This window comes from Hyla sarda, chromosome 3 (assembly GCF_029499605.1).
Source record: "Hyla sarda isolate aHylSar1 chromosome 3, aHylSar1.hap1, whole genome shotgun sequence".
Taxonomy (NCBI): Eukaryota; Metazoa; Chordata; class Amphibia; order Anura; family Hylidae; genus Hyla; species Hyla sarda.
This window is the reverse complement of record NC_079191.1, coordinates 299,324,365-299,346,594: the sequence shown is the minus strand read 5'-3', so window position 1 is coordinate 299,346,594 and position 22,230 is coordinate 299,324,365. Positions and strand designations below refer to the sequence as shown.

The 22,230-nt window shown below is 42.6% G+C and overlaps 1 protein-coding gene across 4 annotated transcripts in view; it reads left to right on the top strand.

Annotated features, from left to right (window-relative positions):
- Positions 1-22,230, top strand: part of LYST (lysosomal trafficking regulator) — a 1,083,863-nt gene that overhangs the window by 854,198 nt on the left and 207,435 nt on the right. For all 4 annotated transcript variants that reach the window (XM_056566940.1, XM_056566939.1, XM_056566938.1 and 1 more), the window contains exon 40: positions 1,591-1,657. In XM_056566940.1, the coding sequence (XP_056422915.1) occupies positions 1,591-1,657 (67 nt within the window). The remainder of the gene's footprint in view (positions 1-1,590; positions 1,658-22,230) is intronic.

Genomic DNA, 22,230 nt, shown 5'->3' with positions numbered 1-22,230 from the left:
AGAAGCTAATAACTATTGGAAGCATTAAGATTTTTTAATAGAAGTAATTTACAAATCTTTCAAGTAAGGTGCAGATCACAACAAAAGGTGCGAGGTAGTTTAAGCTATGACCGGTCCCCACCGGCGTCAGAGAGAAAATCAAAATCAAATTTATAGCTTTTACCTCAAGCACCTCACCACCTAGGGTGCATTATGATATGTGTGGATTCGTGAATAAATAAAATAAAAAACAGCATCACTAGTACAAAAATTTAATTCAATAAAATATTATATAATAAAATATACTACACATATACAGGCACTAGTAGATACCCCACTGGGCCCTAGTGGGGTAACAATACTGGATGGATGACTGAAAAATAATAAGCGTCTACAGTCCGATAATCCGGCACCTGGTTTGTTAGTCCCGTAACGGAGCAGATGGTTAAAGTGCACTTGATAAATAATGCAGAATCAGACTCCAGATAGTCAATAGATTAGATGATAAAGATATTAAAGGAACATTAATAATTGTATTTCTCACCGCCTGTAACCGCTTGGTTCTCACTGGCGTGGACCGATGGAATGCGGCTGTAGAAGGCTCTCCCGTGTATCCACAAGATGGTAAGTGGCAATCTCACGCTGGATAAGCAACCCTGATGGCAGTGGGGTGCGACGCGATGGTCCGACTTGCCTCCCTCGATCCCCCCACAGCCTCCATTGTAATTACAAATCTGTTTAACTTTCCGGAGCCAGTTGATATGTAAAAAAAAGTTTTTGCCTTGAACACCCCTTTAAAGAAAAATGTTTTCCAGTCGAGTACCCCTTTAAGGTCAACAAGGGGTTAAAATGTAAAATAATGTAAACAAAAATAAATATAAACGTATGAGGTATTGTTATGTGCCTGAATGTCCACACTATTAAAATATAATGTAATTTCAAACAAAACTTAAATTTTAAATCAAAACAAAAATAGTATCAATAGAAACCACAGACAACTGTGCAAAACATGATCCTATATATAGCCCTGTATATAGAAAACTTAAAAAAGTTATAGGTGTCAGACAGAGGATAATTTTAAGTATACTTATTTATGTACAAAAAGCGTTATGATTAATAGATGAAGAAGAGGGAAAAAATGAAAATGCAAAAGTGAAAAATTCCTATGTCCTCAAACAAAGGGTTGAAGAGGCTTCTGAAAGGTGATTGGATACAAAGGGCAATTACTCTGCTGCTGCTTTTCTTTTTTTTTTCTTTTTTTTTTTACAAACTATAATTAATACTCCTCTAAGGTCACATGTAAATTGAGCATGACTGCCTGGTAAGTAGTACAAATATTTAGCAGAACCTCAGAGCACAGTATTATTCCCCCATTTCCAGTTACATAGGGTATTTAACTGCCAAAATTGTGTGCTTGGTCTTCAGCAAGGAGCAGTTATGTACAGTGCTGTTGCTGTTGTATTCTATCTAGTAGCCACACAGGTTTCTTTATGGCAAGGTAAGATAGTAAGGAACTAATGAATTTGTAAAATGTATGTATTGGCATGTGATTTTAAGTTTGTGTCTTCTATATGTTTTGTATTAATTCATATACTGTAATTTGTTTGTAAGGAATCTTGTGAAACCGATTGCCGTTCAATCAAAAGAGAAAGAAGATCGCTATATAGATAATTACAAGGTAAGACTCTATTGAAAGTTTACTACTCCCCCAAATTATATTTAAAGGGGTTTTTCAGTGGAAAAAAAACTAAAGCTATGCACCCAGGGTGTGTACTAAAACAAAACAAGAAAAGTCTCGACTTGCCTCCCTCGATCCCCCACAGCCTCCATTGTATGCGCTGCACTTACTTCATGGATGCTGAACACCGCTGCGGCCAGTGATTGGCTAATCGGCAATGTGACGGTGATGTGCCGTCTGCAGCTGCTAGAAGCGCAACACAGGGGAAACTTTGTGCAGAATGCTGGTGGTGGTGCCAAGGGGAGATTGGGGCCAGGTATGTTGCTTTTTGCTGTATAACCCTTTTAAAGGACCACAAAGCATACATTACAATTGAAGAGACTAGGAGATTGTTAGGCTAGGTTTCCACTTGTTTTCTTGGGGGGGGGGGGGGGCAGAAACACCCATAAAAACGCCCATTCTGCTGCTTTTTTTTTTGTGAAAAAAACTCTGCAGTCAGATGTTAGCTGCTAGTCAATAGGGAACTGCAAAATGCCATATCCACTTAGCATTTTACAGTTTGGCGTTTTTTTAATCCTTTTGAAATTTTTCAGCTATTTTTGGCTCCTTGGCAGTTTTTAAAAAATGACCTCTTGTTGAGACTTTTGGGTTTTTTCGGGAAAATCCTGGTGTTTTTCTCCCATAGAAGTCTACAGGAGTGGAAAAATGTCAAGAAAAACGCCATGTGGGTTTTAACTTTCGCATTTTTGCAGGCGTTTTTTGTTCTTTTTTGGACTTTAGCGAACCAAAAAAGGGATGGAGATACAGTTTTTAATAAAATTTCATAGGGTACTATTTAAAAAAAATTAAAGATACAGTAGGGATGGCAAAAATTGTATTTAACAAGAAAAATTTTTATAACGACATCCATTGTGATCCTCCTATATAATGTATAGAAGCGGGCGGCACGGATGCTCTTCTCTGATCCCTGCACTGTATTCTGCATTGTGAATTCATGATGATTCATATTTCCCGCAGAGAGCTGTGATTGGCCAGTTGTTTCCAGCCAATCACAACTCTCTGCAGAAAATATGTATAGGTATAAATACGGCAGTGCAGGGGACCAGAGAAGAGCTGCCGGCTGCCCGCATCTATACATTATACAGGAGGATCACAGTGGGTGTCAGGAGTGACTTCCGCTGTGATCTGTCCTTAACTGCAGGCACTACTGCTCCCAACATGGAGCACACTCGGCTCCATGCTGGGAGCTGTAGTACCTGCATTAATAGACAGATGGCAACGGGTGTCAGAAATGACACCCGCTGCGATCTGTCTATTAGACTTAGCTGTGCTCACGGCTACAGAGCCGGGAAAACAGCTGATGCTGAGCAGTAGATATACGTCATATATCTACTGCCCAGCAAGAACTTATAGCGAGCCTGCAATGTTTATACAGTATACACATTGCTGGCTCACTTAACCCCTTACTGAGCTGTGCGGTATGCGCCAGCTCAGCAAGGAAAGAGTTAACTTACACTGCTGGACAGTGTAGGTTAACCCTTTGGGTGGTATACAGAATATACAGCTACCTATAGATAGCTGTACATAGTGTATACAGAAGACTCTTACCTCCCTCGCTCCAGTCCAGGCTGGGTCGGTGTAGCTCCGCCCCCTAGTAATGACGTTATTAGGGGGCGCAGCAACAGACGGGAGCCAGACTGGTAAGTATGAGGCTCTGTTCACATTGTACGTTTTGTATAATGTGAACAGACGCTTCTGGGAGTATCTTTCCTGACAGGGAGACCCCAGCTGTTGCTAAACTACAACTCCCAGCATACCCAGACAGCTTAAGGCTGTCTGGGCATGCTGGGAGTTGTAGTTTTGCAACAATTGGAGGTTCCCTGTTTGTAATCAAACTCCGGCCCGAAGAAGCGTAAGACAGCCCGAAACAGCTTGTTCCGGTGTGCTCTGCTTTTTGTATGCCTACACTCTTCTGAGTAAACTCGTGGATGGTGAGAGCAATCTCCTTTGGACTCTTTTTTGAATACTATGTACCTGCTGTGATTAGCACCACCTACCTCCACACCTGCACCTCATCTGCAACGCTACCTCTCCTTGTTCCTCCATTTTTGCCCTAGTTTTGCATGTGCCGGATTTCTTTTACCTTAGTTGTTTGTCCTGTTTGGAAAGACATTGCATTATGGGAAATACAGAAACAACAAAAGGCGCTCCCTGTGGAGGATCACACGTGCTAGATTTAAAGCAATACGGAGGGGGCATGAATGCCGCTTACCCACTCCGGTTGTGTACCACGTAGTGAATATCAAATGTATTCAAAGACCTGTCTGCAGCCTTCCCGCAAGAATTTAGGAGATCATGGAACTTCGAGGGTACCCGGAGTTTTACAGGTAAAATTCCTTTAATGACCAGAATGCAACGTGTTTCACTGCACAAGCGGGCTTCCTCATGGCGAATATATATCATGACACAAATATTGTGTAATAAGAATTGGTATGTTGAAAATATGTAAAAAATTCAAAATTTGTAACTTTTAATTTATAAGCCACAGGTGGGGGGATCACTGATACACCCACACTATGCAGTTCACAATCTATGTCCCCCCCATCTGTGGCTTATAAATTAAAAGTAAAAAAAGAGGAATTTTTTGCATACCAATTCTTATTGCACAATATTTGTGTTATGGTATATATTCAGCATCAAGGTAATGTTGCCATACGATATATGATTTTATATATATTTGTATAACTTTTATGTAAAATAATTTTATTAGGTATACTAATGGTTAGTTTTGCTGGGAGTTTTCGTGGCACTGATAGGGACAGACACAATCCAGGTGCATGGATACAGGTAAAATTCCTTTAATGACCAGAATGCAACGCGTTTCACTGTGCAAGCGCAGCTTCCTTAGGCATAGCAAATACAAGTGGACTTAGGGCTATATACCCAACAGTTAACCATTAGTATACCTAATAAAATTCTTTTACATAAAAGTTATACAAATATATATAAAATCATATATCGTATGGCAATATTACCTTGATACTGAATATATACCATAACACAAATATTGTGCAATAAGAATTGGTATGCAAAAAATTCCTCTTTTTTTACTTTTAATTTATAAGCCACAGATGGGGGGGACATAGATTGTGAACTGCATAGTGTGGGTGTATCAGTGATCCCCCCACCTGTGGCTTATAAATTAAAAGTTAAAAATTTTGAATTTTTTACATATTTTCAACATACCAATTCTTATTGCACAATATTTGTGTTACGGTATATATTCAGCATCAAGGTAATATTGCCATACGATATATGATTTTATATATATTTGTATAACTTTTATGTAAAAGAATTTTATTAGGTATACTAATGGTTAACTGTTGGGTATATAGCCCTAAGTCCACTTGTATTTGCTATGCCTAAGGAAGCTGTGCTTGCACAGTGAAACGCGTTGCATTCTGGTCATTAATGGAATTTTACCTGTATCCATGCACCTGGATTGTGTCTGTCCCGATCAGTGCCACGAAAACTCCCGACACCCTCGAAGTTTCATGATCTCCATTGCATTATGGGGGCAGCGGAGAGAGCGCCAAAAATGTACTAGCCAATTTTTATTTTATTCTTTTTCTTCTCCTTTCAGATTTGTGTATGCAGAGGATTATGGCAGAGTCGGGTGGATTACGGCAATGAACTAGATTTTTTTTCTTTTAATGAAATGGCTAATGAGGGCTGTGGGGAGTGTTTTTTTTATTAAAATAATTTTTCCAATGTGTCGTGTTTTTTTTATTTGAATTTTCAGGCTTATTGACAGTATCCATTACTAAGCCAGGGCTTAGTCTTTGCCCCAAAAACCATTTATTACCCCGTACCCACTGCCACAGGGGTACCGGTAAGAGCCATTTTTGACACTGTGGGCCTGTTGGTACCGGCTCTTCCCGGCATCCCTGTGGGGTAATAATTGGGGGATAGCGCTAGCTGTTTTTGAGGCTAACGCTAAGTAATGGATTCCATCAAAAAGACAGCCTCCACCAGTAAGCCTGAAAATTCAGTAAAAAAAAAAAAAAATCATGACACATTGGAAAAATGATTTTATTTAAAAAAAAACACTCCCGCACAGCCCTCATTAGCCATTTTATTAAAAGAAAGAAAAATCTAGTTCATCGCTGTAATCCACCAAATCCTCTGCATACATGGATCTGAAACGGGAAGAAAAAAAAACACAAAAAATTGGTCAGTACATTTTAGGCGCTCTCTGCTAGGAAGAGCGTCCATAATGCAATGTCTTCTCAAACAGGGAGCCTCCAATTGTTGCAAAATTACAACTCCAGCAAATTTGGCTGTTTCCACACAACAGAAAAACTGCCAAAATGCAGGAAAAAGCTGTGTCAGCTTTCTGGCATTTTTGTTGGTGTTTTTTTAGGTGTAAATAAAAAAAAGTGGAAATCTAGCCTTTTGTGGTTACAATGGTTACGGTGATGTTTTGTGGTTATGGTGACCGGATATATTGCTGCTGTGGACACTTTATTTATTTGTGGTGTTTTTCATCACTTAGGGTACGTTCACACGAGCAGACCCACAGAATATTTTATGCTGCAGATGCACCGCTGAAGGACCACAGCATGGTGGCTTTGCATGTGCCTGCTCGGAGCGGCAGACAAACTGCAATGTACGAGTTGTCGCGCATGCACGGTGTACTCGCACACATTGCGGCTACTCCCCCTGCTCCATGATCTAGGCTGAGAGCTGCCTCGATGTGCAAGTATACTGTGCATGCACGCTGCAACTCGCACATGCAATGTGTCTGCTTGTAACAGAGTATTGTACATGTACAGCCACCATGCAGGGGTCATTCAGTGGCGGATCTGCAGTGTAAAATACACTGTGGGTCCGCTTGTGTGAATGTACTCTTAGGGTGTGGTTTTTTGGGTCAGTTGAGGTTTCTCAAAAACTTTGCAAGCTCTTCCTATGGCTTTTTCACGCAGATCTCCATGTTTTTTTTCCTGTTTAAAAAATGCATTTTAAATGTTTAACCTCTGACGTTGGCCTTAACCCCTTTCCGACCCATGATATACATGTAAGGAGGTTTTCCTGACCTATGACGTACATGTATGTCATGTGGATTCGCTATTTGCACGTGCCTGGTAAGATGCTGGCTATCACTGATAGCAAGCCATCTTGCCTCAGGACCCAGGGGCATTTTGTCGCCCCCCATCACGTCACTGCCATCAGCTAGTCAAATCTGACTAGCTGATGGCAGCTTTTTGCAGCAAAAATACAAAGCAGACCAATGTGTGTGTGTGTGTGTCCCAATCGAGGGGATCTGGACTAGTGTCCCTTTCCCAGTGTCCCCCTTCCCCAGTATCCCTTACTGGTGAGGAGCTACCTCCTGTGCTCTCTGGCATTGTTCTCTTTCAGAGTGAAGTGCCATGATATTTTTATTTATTTTATTTTTTTTATTTTATTTGTCCTGTTTTTGGTACTGAATCTTCTGTGCTTTGTGCAGTGCAGGCACAGGACACTAGTGGGAGCAGACTCAGTAGTAAATAGTAAAAAATGACTTTATATATATATATATATATATATATATATATATATATATATATACACACACACACACACACACACATATATATATATCAAAAAGTACAGTGAAAAAAATTATTTATTGACCTGACATCAGAAGCGACGTTTCAGCTGCCGAATTGCAGCCTTTCTCAAGCCTTTCTGAAGCTTGAGAAAGGCTGCAATTGGGCAGCTGAAACGTCGCTTCTGATGTCAGGTCAATAAATTATTTTTTTCTCTGTACTTTTTCTAGTGCCGCAGCATTTCTATTTTGGTGTGGATTTTTGTACATCCCTTCACCTGGGGTGTTTTTTCTGCTGGCACCCACTGCTTTGCACAACTGGTTGTGCTACTCCATTGTTTCTATTTTCAGACTATATATATATATATATATATATATATATATATATATATATATATATACATATACATACACACACACACACGCCACCTATAACGTTTTAACCCCTTAAGGACCAAGCCCATTTTAACCTTAAGCACCAGGCCAATTTTATTTTTTCGTGTTCGTTTTTTCCTCCTCGCCATCTAAAATCCATAACTCTTTTATATTTCCATCTACGGACCCAAATAAGGGCTTGTTTTTTGTGTGATGTGTGTAATGAAACCTCTCATTTTACCTTAAAATGTACGGCGAACCCAAAAACATTTTGGAGGGTTTTGTTTTCACACTGTACACTTTACGGTAAAAATGACGTGTTCTTTATTCTGTGGGTCAATAAAATTAAAATGGAACCCATGGCTAGATACTTTTATATTTTTGTACCGCTTAAAAAAAATCTAAAACTTTTTGTACAAAATCAGTAATCAAAAATCCCCCTATTTTGACCACCTATAACTTTTTCAGTTTTCCGTATATAGGGGGGTATGAGGGCTCATTCTTTGTGCCGTCATCTGTACTTTTATCGATACCACATTTGCACATAAACTTTTAGATAATTTTTAATAATTATTTTTTTTTTTTTATAAAATGTGACCAGCTGCAATTTTTTTTCACGTTTACGCCATTCACCGTACGGGATCACTTACATTATATTTTGATAGTTCAGACATTTACGCACGCGGTGATACCAAATATGTTTATAAAAAAAAAAAATTATGCTTTTTGGGGGTAAAATGGGAAAACGGACAATTAAAATTTTTATTGGGGAAGGGGATTTTTTATTTTTGCACGGCATCTGAGGGGTCCCCGGCAGCCGAAATCTGCCGTGTATGACTCTAGCACCATTCCAATGCTCGCAGTCATACACAGGACATAAATATACATCCTGGTGCACGAAGTCCCGCCAAACCAGGACGTACATTTACGTCCGTGGTCGTTAAGGGGTTAAACACCTGCTTAAAAAAAATGTTGACCAACCTGCTCATTACAAAGGGTGTACTCAGCAGAAGAAGCCTACTAGTTTATTACCTCTGACACTGAGACAGCCAGTGAGGGAGAAGAGGAATATGCCCCATTCCTCTTGTCCTCTTCCTGTAGTGATGAGGAACCATGACGAAAGTGTTGCAGGACACTGCCTGAGCCTACTCCCTGAACAAGTGACCCTGTGTAGACCATAGTACCATGCTCGGCACTGCAAATGTACATGCTGTGAGAAAACGGATTGTGAAAAATCTGCATCCAAAATGTCAAAAGGTGCTTCTTTACTTTTGTTCCCTGTTGTGTGACCAAACAGCAGGTTGTGACCACATTAGGGGTACTGCTGTGTCTGGGAGAAATTGGGTAACAAAGTTTGGGGTGCTATTATCACTGTGTCCTTTGTGAAAGTGAGCACATCGGTGCTAAAAGGGCTAATTTTGCATACAAATTTAAAGTTTTATTTGCACACCGTAATACTAACATCCTTCCTCAAACACTTGTGGGGTCAAAATACTCGCTTCTCCCCTAAATGAATTCTTTGGGGAGTTTAGTTTCCAAAATGGGGTCACATGTTGGGTTTTTCCACTGTACTGGTACTACAGGTTACACTGCAAAATATACTTAGTAAAGGGAGGTGTCGAAATCCACTAGGTGCTTCATCATGTCTTAGGCCTGTGGGTGAATCAGGAAGCACACTAGGGGGACACTTCCAAAAATGGAAAAATTGGTATAATACATAATAATCAGATTTTTTTGTTAATACCTGTTATGTTACAGAAACAAATATTGAAATTAAAAAAGTGCAAACAAAAAATGTGAAATAAAAAAATTTCAGTGCACTTTGCTTAATTCTTGTTAATCACCTAAAGGGTTAATAAACTTTGTAATTGTCATTCTGAATACTTTAAAGGGTGCAGATTTTAAAATGGGGTGATTTATCTTGGTTTCTAGTATATCAGCCCATTAACCCCTTGGGGACGGAGCCCATTATGACCCTAAGGACAGGAGCATTTTTTGCAAATCTGACCACTGTCACTTTAAGCATTAATAACTCTGGGATGCTTTTACTTATAAATTTGATTCCGAGATAATTTTTTCATGACATATTCTACTTTATGGTAGTGGTAAATTTCCGTCGATACTTGCATAATTTCTTGGTGAAAAATTCAAACATTTTATGAAAAATTAAAAAATTTTGCATTTTTCGAACTTTGAAGCTCTCTGCTTGTAAGGGAAATAGGCATTTCAGATAAATTATATATTGATTCACATATACAATATGTCTACTTTATATTTGCATCATAAAGTTGACATGTTTTTACTTTTGGAAGACATCAGAGGGCTTCAAAGTTCAGCAGCAATTTTCCAATTTTTCACAAAATTTTCAAAATCTGAATTTTTCAGGGACCAGTTTTGAAGTGGATTTGAAGGGCCTTCATATTAGAAATACCCCATAAATGACCCAATTATAAAAACTGCACCCCTCAAAGTATCCAAAATGACATTCAGTAAGTGTGTTAACCCTTTAGGTGTTTCACAGGAATAGCAGCAAAGTGAAGGAGAAAATTCATTTTTTTACACGCGCATGTTCTTGTAGACTCAGTTTATGAATTTTACAAGTGGTAATAGGAGAAAAAGCCCCCCAAAATTTGTAACCCAATTTCTCTTGAGTAAGGAAATACCTCATATGTGTATGTCAAGTGTTCGGCCGGCGCAGTAGAGGGCTCATAAGGGAAGGAGCGACAATGGGATTTTGGAAAGTGAACTTTGCTGAAATGGTTTTTGGGGGGCATGTCACATTTAGGAAGCCGCTATGGTGCCAGAACAGCAGAAAACCCCACATGGCATACCATTTTGGAAACTATACCCCTCAAGGCACATAACAAGGGGTCCAGTTAGCCTTAACACCTCACAGTTGTTTGACGACTTTTCGTTAAAATCGGATCTGTAAATGAAAAAAAAAAATTTTTTCACTAAAGTGCATTTTCCCCCCAAATTTACCATTTTTACAAAGGGTAATGGGAGAAAATGCCCCCCAAAATTTGTAACCCCATCTCTTCTGAGTATAGAAATATCCCATGTTAGGACGTAAAATGCTCTGTGTGCGAACTACAATGCTCAGAAGAGAGGGAGCGCCATTGAGCTTTTGGAAAGATAATTTGTTTGAAATGGTAGTCAGGGGCCATGTGCGTTTACAAAGCCCCCTGTGGTGCCAGAACAGTAGACCCCCCCCACATGTGACCCCATTTTGGAAACTACACCCCTCACAGAATTTAATAAGGGGTGCAGTGAGTATTTACACTCCACTGGCGTTTGACTGATCTTTGGAACAGTGGGCTGTGCAAATGAAAAATAAAATTTTTCATTTTCACGAACCACTGTTCCAAAAATCTGTCAAACACCTGTGGGGTGTAAATGCTCACTGTACCCCTTAATACATTACGTGAGGGGTGTAGTTTCCAAAATGGGGGTCACGTGGGGGGGTCCATTGTTCTGGCTCTATGGGGGCATTGTAAACACACGTGGCCTTCAATTCCGGACAAATTTTCTCTTCAAAATCCCAATGGCGCTCCTTCACTTCTGTGCATTGTAGTCCACCAGCAGAGCACTTTACATCCACATATGGGGTATTTTCTTAGAAGAAATGGGGTTACAAATTTTGGGGGGCTTTTCCTATTTTCCCTTGTGAACATGAAAAATCTAGGGTAACACCAGCATTTTAGTGAAATTATTATTATTTTTTTTCATTTTCCCCATCCAATTTTAATGAAAATTCGTCAAACACCTGTGGGGTGTTAAGGCTCACTATACCCCTTGTTACATTCCGTGAGGGGTGTAGTTTCCAAAATGGGGTCACATATGGGTATTCATTTTTTTGCGTTAATGTCAGAACCGCTGTAAAATCAGCCACCCCTGTGCAAATCACCAATTTAGGCCTCAAATGTACATGGTGCGCTCTCAATTCTGAGCCTTGTTGTGCGTCCGCAGAGCATTTCACGCCCACATATGGGGTATTTCTGTACTCAGGAGGCATTGCGTTACAAATTTTGGGGGTCTTTTTTTCCTTTTACTGCTTGTGAAAATAAAAAGTATGGGGCAACACCAGCATGTTAGTGTAAAAAAAAAAATAAATTTTTACACTAACAGGCTGGTGTAACCCCCAACTTTTCCTTTTCATAAGGGGTAAAAGGAGAAAAAGCCCCCCAAAATTTGTAGTGCAATTACTCCCGAGTACGGAAATACCCCATATGTGGCCCTAAACGGTTTCCTTGAAATACGACAGGGCTCCAAAATGAGAGCGCGCCATGCGCATTTGAGGACTAAATTAGGGATTGCATAGCGGTGGACATAGGGGTATTTTACGCCAGTGATTCCCAAACAGGGTGCCTCCAGCTAAACTCCCAGCATGCCTGGACAGTAAGTGGCTTTCCAGAAATGCTGGGAGTTGTTCTTTTGCAACAGCTGGAGGCTCCGTTTTGGAAACACTGCCGTACAATACGTTTTTCATTTTTATTGGGGGGGACAGTGTAAGGGGGTGTATATTTAGTGTTTTACCCTTTATTTTGTGGTAGTGTAGTGTAATGTTTTAAGGGTACATCCGCAGTGGCGTGTTACGGTGAGTTTCCCGCTAGGAGTTTGCACTGCTGCAAAAAATTTGCCTCAGCCCAAACCTCCAGCTGTTTCAAAACAACTCCCAGCATGTACTGACAGACCGTGCATGCTGGGAGTTGTACTTTTGCAACAGCTTGAGGCACACTGGTTGGAAAACCTTCAGCAAGGTTCTGTTACCTAACTCAGTATTTTCAGTATTTTCACTCAGAATTATCAGTGTGCCTCCAGCTGTTGCAAAACTACAACTCCCAGCATGTACTGATCGCCGAGATGTAGTTATGAAACAGCTGGAGGCACTTAACTACAACTCCCAGCATGCTGAGTCAGTTGTTTGCTGTTTGGGCATGCTGGGATTTGCAGTTTTGCAACATCTGGAGGGCTACAGTTTATAGACCACTGTTCCAAACTGTGACCCTCCAGATATTGCAAAACTACAAATCCCAGCATGCCCAGAAAGCAAACAGCTGTTTAGGAGTTGTAGTTTTGCAAGATCTGGAGGGTTACAGTTTAGAGACCACTGTATAATGGTCTGACTGTAGCCCTCCAGATGTTGCTAGGCAACTTACCGGCTTCCGTAGGATCCAGGGAGCCGTCATCGCCGCCCGCGCCGATCTCCGTCGCCCGCAGCCTCCGGACGGGTAAGTGGATCTTCGGCACCGGTCCCTGCCGGTTTCCCCCTCCTGCCCCGCCTATTGTGGGTAAAACTAAAGTAAACCCCCCCGCCCCCGATCTGCTATTGGTGGTCGCATCTAGACCACCAATAGCAGGGATAGAAGGGGTGGCACCCGTGCCACCTCACTCCTATCCCTTCAGGGCGATCGTAGGTGTCTTAGACAACCGCGATCCCCCTTATATTCCGGGTCAGCGGGTTACCATAGACCCGTATGACCCGGAATCGGCGCAAATCGAAAGTGTGAATTCACTTGCGATTTGCGCCATTCGCCGACATGGGGGGGGTCTAATGACCCCCCTGGGCATTTGCACGGGGTGCCTGCTGATTGATATCAGCAGTCACCCCGATGCGGTCCCCGCGCGGCGGGAACCGAAATTCCCACGGGCATATGGATACGCCCTTCGTCCTTAAGTACCAGGACGCAAGGGCTTATACATACGCCCTTTGTCCCCAACAGGTTAAATCCAGTTCAGGACTGGTCCCTAAAAAAATTTGATTTTGAAATTACCATGAAAATTTGAAAAAATGCTCATAATATTAGTAGTAGACATATTGTAAATGTGAAATAACAACTAAATTTATTTGACATGACTATTTCTCTTACATGAAGAGAATTTCAAACATTTTCACAATATTTTTTTTTCACAAAAACTCCTGTATGTATCAACAAAATTTTACCACTAATATAAAGCACAATATGTCTCGAAAAAACAATCTCAGAATCAATTTGCTCAGTAAAAGCATTCCAAAGTTATTACCACAAAAAGTCAGATTTGAAAAAAATGTCCAAAACTAGCCTGGTCATGAAGAGGTTAAATGGGTACTCCGCCCTAGAAATCCTATCCCCTATCCAAAGGATGAGGAATAAGATGTCATGGAGATCGTGGAGGTCCCAGAGGTCGGACTCCCGCGATCTCCGTGCAGCACCCAGCATTCTCTACATTAAATTCAAAATGCTTGAAGTGAACGGCCATTGTCGTGACCCACACCACACCCACTTGTGATTTCACACCACGCCCCCTCCATTCATGTCTATCGTAAGGGGTGTGATGACTGCCATAGAAATGAATGAATGGAGGGGGTGTGGTATGATTTGGTGAATATGCTTCTACTTAAAAATGGTCATTGACATTTCACATGTGAACATTTTGGATCTGCTGGGCTCTGAGTGTTCAGACCTTCACCGATGAGGAAAATGATCCGGTAGAAGTTTGCGCTCAGCCATACTCTCCCGGCTTCATGTTACGTGATCAACCCTTTAGGGTTCACAGGTATTAAGGCCAAGTGGAGGTGATCTTTTTTTCTGCAACACAGCAAGTATTTGAAAGGGCATTCCGGTCTAAAAAAAATTTTTTTTCTAATCAACTGGTGCCAGAAAGTTTAAATAGATTTGTTTATTACTTCTATGTAAAAATCTTAATCCTTCCAGTATTTATCAGCTGCTCTATACTACGGAGGAAGCTGTCTGGCTCTTTTCTGTTTGACCACAATGCTCTGTACTGACACCTCTGTCCGTGTCAGGAACTGTCCAGAGCAGGAGTGCTTTGCTATTAGGATTTGCTCCTACTCCGGACAGTTCCTGACACGGACAGAGGTGTCAGCAGAGAACACTGTGGTCAGACAGAAAAAGACTTAACAGCTGCTTTATACTACAGAGGAAGTTGTAAAGTACTGGAAGGATTAAGATTTTTAAATAGAAGTAATTTACAAATATGTTGAAAATTTAGGCGTTGGTTGATTAAAAATGTTTTTTTTTCTACTGGAGTACCCCTTTAACAGTAAAGGTCAACAAAATATTTATTACCTCAATTCTGCAGTTTCTAGTAATATCCCATGTGTGGCCCTAATGCCCTGCCTGACTCACACAAATGCCTCAGAAATAAAGGGGTGCCACATGGATTTTTTTTTCTTTATTAGGCTATTTATCAAGCATAATATTCAGTTGACAGGGCTGTCTGTTAGGTCTTGTTTTTTGCAGAAGGAGAGATAGAGTTTGACATTTATGGGGTACATATGGCTTTTGGATCTGTTTTTATTCATATTTATGGGGAGGCAAGGTGAATAAAATAATAATTCTGTCATTGTTTTTCATGGCGTTCAGTGTGCATTTTAAATGACGTTATCTTTTCTCTGTTTGCTTTCTTTTGCACAGCAAAATCATTTAAAACTACACACGTTTTTTTGTGTTGCCGTATTGTGACATAACTTTTTTTTATTTTTTGGCTAACGGAGTTGTGTGAGGGCCTTTGTTTGTTTTTTTGTTTTTTGCTGGAAGAGCTTTAGTTTCTATTTTTACTATTATGTGGTACATATGACATGCTGTTTCTATTCTACAATTTGGTTCGAGATGATACTGTAAATGCTACCTTTTGATCATTTTTATTCAGTTTTTTTGGAGGCAAGGTGACCAGAGTTAGCAATTCTGCTGTGATTATTATTATTTTTTTACGGTGTGAGGTAACCATAAACCCTCCTGATCAAGCGCCCCACATCGTCCCAAAATGGTGCAATAGTAGCGCAGTCCCACATCACATGGAGCAAATGGGCATCAGACATAGAGCAGCGAGGACAGCAGGAGTCTGGCTGTACCCCGATCTTATGAAGAAATGCAGGAGTGCAATATACTCAATGCAGTAGGAAGATTTGGGACACCTGGTGAGCCTCCGAGATGGCAAGCTGCAGGGTCATGGTTAAAATCTGCGTCCATTGCTCATCCGATAAGGGACCCACATCCACCTCCAATTTATCCCTAACCGTCAAAGGGAATGCTTTGATAAGAGGACAATAGCTCTCTATACAATACCGATATCACTCCCTTAGTTGAAACCTGAGTAAATAAATCATTCACAGCTACCAATGAGCCGACAGTCAAGTCACAAGCCTGAGACTGCGTATCTAAGGCATGTCGTATCTGCAGGTAGTGATAAAAAAAGGAATGTGGTAATTGAAAATCTTCCTGCAGCTGAGCAAATTACTTCAACGTCGGCCCATCATACACCTGAGGGAGATATAGAATCCCGCGGGCAATCCAGCAGAGTCTGCGCAGCCATTTCTAACAGATAGGGGTCACACCACCTATGCGCTTTGAGATTAAATCGCCTGAACGCCCCATAGCAGTGAATTGCGCCCACCCATTCAGTTGTTGGATTGGTGATGCCAGAAAGTATAACCACGGGTTTGGGATAGACAAACCACCGTCCTCCTTGCCACGTTGTACCGTTTCAAGTCGGATTCTAGCTGACCTACCATTCCAAATTAGCTCTCTATACAGAGCCTGAATCCTAAGAAAGTATTTCATAGGAATCCAAACAGGGTTATAATGTACAAAAACTGGGGCATAAGGACCTTTTTGACTAATTAGACCTACCCACCATAGATAAGGGGAGCTTGCGCCAAGTAACCACTTTTTGGGAGCTGCGGTCTAGTAACGGAACAAGATTGAGATTAAAATAGTTATAGGGGTTGGCGGTGACATAAATTCCTAAGTACTTAATTCTGGAGTCTATGGAGAGACCAACCCTAGTGAGCACTGGCAACGGGGGTCGAAAGAAAGAAGTGTGGACTTATCCCAGTTAATGGTAAGGCCAGAGTAGCTACCAAAGGATTCAATAAGGGTCATTAAAGGGGTTAAAGAGAGTGATGCATCTCCCAAAAAGAGAAGCATGTCGTCTGCATAGAGGGCAATGCGTTCTTCTAGGGTCCCCTAGCAAAATCCTTTGATATCAGGAGATGACCTAATTAAAACCGCGAGGGGTTCTATGGTGATAGCAAAAAGGAATGGGGATAGGGGGCACCCCTGACGTGTACCTCGCCCTAGAGGAAAGGAATGTGAAAGTAAACCATTAGCTCGGATTCTAGCCCGGGGGGGGGGGCAGCGTACAGTAGTTGAACCCACTTCAAGTACACAGAGCCAAAACCCATTTGTCTCATAATGCTTCAAAGAAAATTCCACTCAACACTGTCAAAGGCTTTGGCAGCGTCGAGGGAAAGTTCGGCCCTACACACAGCATTCTCAGGCTGTAACTGCAGATTCAAAAAGAGCCTCCTGTTATTATCAGCTGTGGACTTGCAAGGCATAAAACCCGTCTGATCCCCATGAATCAGCGAAATTATAACCCTCAGAAGAAGGTTGGCTAAGCCCTTTTGCTAGCAATTTGACATCTGAGCACAGCAGGGAGATTGGTCTATAAGAGCCCGCGGATTGCGGGTCTTAGGCAGGCTTTAACCCCTTAAGGACACATGACGTACTGGAACGTCATGTGTCCGCTCCTAATCTATAACGCGGGGCCACGGTGTGGCCCCGCATCATAGCGGGTCGGGCCCGGCCACGGCCGGGACCCGTGGCTAATAGCGCGCGGCATTGATCGCAGTGCTGCGCGCGCTATTAACCCTTTAGACGCGGCGTTCAAAGTTGAACGCCGCGTCGAAAGTTAAAGTTTGCCGGTTAGCTCAGTGGGCTGTTCTGGATAGCTGCGCCGAAATTGCGGCATCCCGAACAGCTTACAGGACAGCAGGAGGGTCCCTACCTGCCTCCTTGCTGTCCAATCGCCGGATGACTGCTCAGTGCCTGAGATGCAGGCATGAGCAGTCAAGCGGCAGAATCATCGATCACTGGTTTCTTATGAGAAACCAGTGATCAATGTGAAAGATCAGTGTGTGCAGTGTTATAGGTCCCTATGGGACCTATAACACTGCAAAAAAAAAGTGAAGAAAAAAAGTGAATAAAGATCATATAACCCCTTCCCTATTAAGTTTGAATCACCCCCCTTTTCCCATAAAAAAAAAGTGTAAATAAAAATAAACATATATGGTATCGCCGCGTGCGGAAATGTCCGAATTATAAAAATATATCGTTAATTAAACCGAACGGTCAATGGCGTGCGACCCAAAAAATTCCAAAGTCCAAAATAGGGCATTTTTGGTCACTTTTTATATCATGAAAAAAATGAACGGTCAATGCAAAAATGGTACCGTTAAAAACTTCAGATCACGGCACAAAAAATTAGCCCTCATACCGCCCCATACGCGGGAAAATAAAAAAGTTATAGGGGTCAGAAATGACAATTTTAAACGTATTAATTTTCCTGTATGAAGTTATGATTTTTTCCAGAAGTACGACAAAATCAAACCTATAGAAGTAGGGTATCATTGTAACTGTATGGACCTACAGAATAAATATCAGGTGTCATTTTTACCCAAAAATTTACTACGTAGAAACGGAAGCCCCCAAAAGTTACAAAACAGCGTTTTTTTCAATTTTGTCTCACAATGATTTTTTTTCTGTTTCACCGTAGATTTTTGGGCAAAATGACTGACGTCATTACAAAGTAGAATTGGTGGCGCAAAAAATAACCCATTATATGGATTTTTAGGTGCAAAATTGAAAGAGTTATGATTTTTTAAAGGCAAGGAGCAAATAACGAAAATGCAAAAACGGAAAAAAACCCCGGTCCTTAAGGGGTTAATAACAACACTATAATAGCCTCTAACATAGACCCAGGTAAGCCCTCACCTTCCCCTGCTGCCCACATAACCTCCAATAACCTAGGCAACAAAACTTCCTGATATTGTTTTAAATAGTCATTAGGAAGTCCATCGACTCCCGGAGATTTCTCAGATGGCAATGCACCCAACACACACTTGCGTCTGCGTCAGGGCCGGTAGCGGAATGCCGGAAACATACTGGTCAATGCAGCAATATCATATGTTAGTTTAGAAGAGTAGGTCTCCTCATAAAAGGAACCAAGACATTTAGGATGGACGATCATCCTGGACCAGTACCCCGTCCCCATCGCAGAGGCAAGGAATACAGGTCGACCCCTGCTGAGTCCTAATAGTGCAAGCCAACAAACGACCCATACTTTTGCCACTCTCAAAATACCGCTGTTGTTGAAAAAAAGTTTATCTGCTATTTGTAACAGGTGGGAGTCTAATAGGGTCTGCAAAGACTGCAAGCTAACTTTATTCTGTTCAGAGGGGTTCCTGAGGAATCGATGTTCCGTCAGAAGCACCTGACTCTGTAAAGAGGTTTGAATCTCCCTATTCTTAGATTTACAGGTAGTAATATCCCTAATGAGAATACCCCTCACATAGGGCGGGTGCTATAGTACAAAAGGAAAGACATTGTGGACAACGCAGAAAAGCAGAGAAAGAGACTTGACATAGACATTCAGAACACAGTACCGCACAAAAACTCAGAATGAAAGACATTGAACAGAGCAAACACCCCAGACAAACAAAAAACCAAACAGTCGCAACTAGCGACACTAGAGGCAAACAAATAGCCCAGGTAGAGTGAGCAGGTAACATAGGGAACGAAAAAGTTAAATCACTAACATATCGCACTCAAAGCTGAGCCACAATTTGCGAAAAACATAAAGGACATTTGGCATCAATCATGGGTAGACAGGAAACCAGTATCTATAGCATGTTACAAATGGAGGCATAAAACATGGAATGATAAGGCCCAGCGCAAACAGAAATATAGTCCCGGCAGTAAATGGGAAACAGATGTAGGCATAGGCCCTCAGAGTTCTAATAAAGTCCGCACGACCGGTAAGCAGGAGAGAAGTTCATGAAAACATCTCTAGGTCAGTCACGTCTTATTTGCGCCTCATGAACGTCCAGCCACTCCGCAGCCGCCACAGAGGTGTCAAACATCTGGGTAGTTCCCAGGGCAACCACACGGAGGCGTGCGGTATTTAGCATAGAGTACATCACATTCAGGGAACGTAAGCGGCGTTTAACATCCGTGAATTTAGCACGTTTTTTCTGGACCTCAGCAGAAAAATCCGGGTAAATTGAGACACGTCTGCCATTGATGGTGAGCGCGTCCATATCCCTGGCCTTACGGAGAATAATGTCTCTGTCTTTATAATGAAGGATCCGGATAAGAACAGCTCTAGGTGGGGCTCCGGGGGGAAGGGGACGAGTAGGCACCCTATGGGCTCGTTTAACCGCAAACAGGGATGACAAAGTCTCTCTGCCAAATGTAGTAAGAAGCCAATGTTCAAAATTTTCCCCAGGGTCGGGGCCCTCAACCTTCTCCGGGACACTCACCAGGCGCACATTATTCCGCCGTAAGCGGTTTTCCAAATCATCCAATTTAGCAGACACAACCATAGGGCCACCCTCCACAACAGCACTCAAGGGGTAAACAGGCAGAGGGGGCCAAGGAGCACTGACAGGAACAGTCACAGTGGATGACATAGCAGGGAGAGGCTTAAAGGACAAGTCTCACAGTAAAAAATTGTTCAGCTTTTAGTGCAGAAGGTAAAGTTATATAGGTTTGTAAATCACTTCCATTACCAATGCTGCTTAGAAACAAGTTTTTTCTGCATTCTTCTGTCTGACAGGAAATTCAGCTGTTCCAGGTTTTCATGACTTTCGACCCCCTATTCAGGCTGTTATCAGCAGCATCCCGGGGCCGTGACGTGACAATTACCCAGAAAACCCCAGTGCTGCAGAGAGATCCCTGTGCTCGGCCTTAGCCCCTCCCATCTGATGAATATTCACACTGTCCTCCCTCTGCAGTGATTGGCTGAGCAGCACTGCCTATATGCCGGCTGATTCTTATCATAGCAGCCCCAGCAAACAGGCTGATTCTCTCCCCTCTCCTTGCTAATGTTTTTACACTGAGAACGGAGGAGAGCAGGGAGGGGAGTGAACTGTCAGCGTAGAGCTGTCACACTGAGAATGGAGGGGAGGGAGAGTAGAGTTGTCACACTGAGCACTGGGGAGAGAGTAGTGCAGGGCAGAGAAGGGGGGAGGTGATTGTGCCAGTGTAATCCTGTTTCACTGAGAGGAGGAGGGGAGGGAGTGATTTTACTGTGTAAAACTGCAGCTTCAACTCCAGGGTCCCTCTCTCTGAACACTGAGATTACATTTTGTTTCCTCGTGGCCACCCTGCTGTATAGGGCTATGATTGGAGCTCAGTGTTATGTGGGAGTGAGCTAGCAGAGCTGTGGGAGGGACTGACATAAGTTAGGGGTGGTAACAAGCTCTATGCTCAGGCAGCTGAGTGCAGGAAATGTGAGCAGTGCATGCAGGGAAATGTAGTCTTTGAGATCACCATAGCCACCATAACCACGAAGTAACTGGAATTTATGAGCTGAAAAGACGGTGAATGGGGGCCGGAAAAAAAATCACAAACTTGTCAGAGAGGTGGTAGGTGAATATACTATGGAATGGCTAGGTATTTTTTTTTTCTTTGCTGCATGGGATATCTCCTTTAACAGTGCCAGCAATCAGGGTAGAGGAGTCCCCAGCAGCAATAGAGTGCACTCTAGCACAAAGGGGGTTAACAAGTCACTGACCTCCTTCAGCAACAGCAGCACAGCACACAGATCTCTCACTCACCGCAGGGTCCTCAGCAGCAAAGCCATCAGAGTCAGCAGCTGGCCAATCACATCCCTCCAGCTCCCCCTCACCCCAGGAAGGCGTCGGGGCCCCGGCAGTCCGTTCAGTAATGCCGGCAAAGTGCTGCAGGCGCTCCACAACTCCCTGGACCTCCGGGCAAGATGGCACTAAGTCCTCAGAGCACTCGGCCCCGCTTTCCTCTGGCGCTCCCTGCGTCTTTTTGTTTCGCTTCCGCCCGGCCATCCTGAGTGAGCGAAACACCGGGCACCCTTACACACACTTAGGGGTGCAAATTAGGGGTAGAAGATGCCAAATGCAGGATATTCGGCAGAGCTCCGTGCGCACATACCCGCTCACATGCCGCGCCAAGCCACGCCCCCAACTTGGATATTTTTACTTGTGATAAGGGCAGATATAATTACCATAGGGGCAAGATGGCATTAACCCCTTGTGATCCTCTAAACCACCCGAAGCTATACTGCTGGATCCTGGGCTAGGCATGGGGCAAATAATGTCTCCGATGCCAAGTTACGGAACAACGGCAGCTTTACTGAGTCAAACAGGTGTAACAGTCTATACTGTTCAGCCAGGCCCACAGAGGTGACCAGTGACTTCAGAGACCACAGGGCTTGCTGGGACTTATGGTGGACTGGGACAATTTGTTGCAGAGCCACGCTGACTTGAGACAGATTGACTTGGACTATCTTGAGTATGATATACTATGACTGACTTCACCCCTTTCTGTAGCTTACCAGGCTTTGACTTGACCTGTAGGGCAATGGACTTTCGAATCCATGGCTGTGTGGTAGACTTTAGGCCTTTTTGGGACTCCAGACACACTCTGACAGGACTGGACTGCACTGCACTGAATCTCAGCAAAGACTCCAAGAGACTGAGATAGCTCCACCCAGGGCATATATAGGGGGGAGACTCTGAGGGGTCCCATAGGTCACCCTATAGGTCACATGGTCACTGGTAACTTCCCTG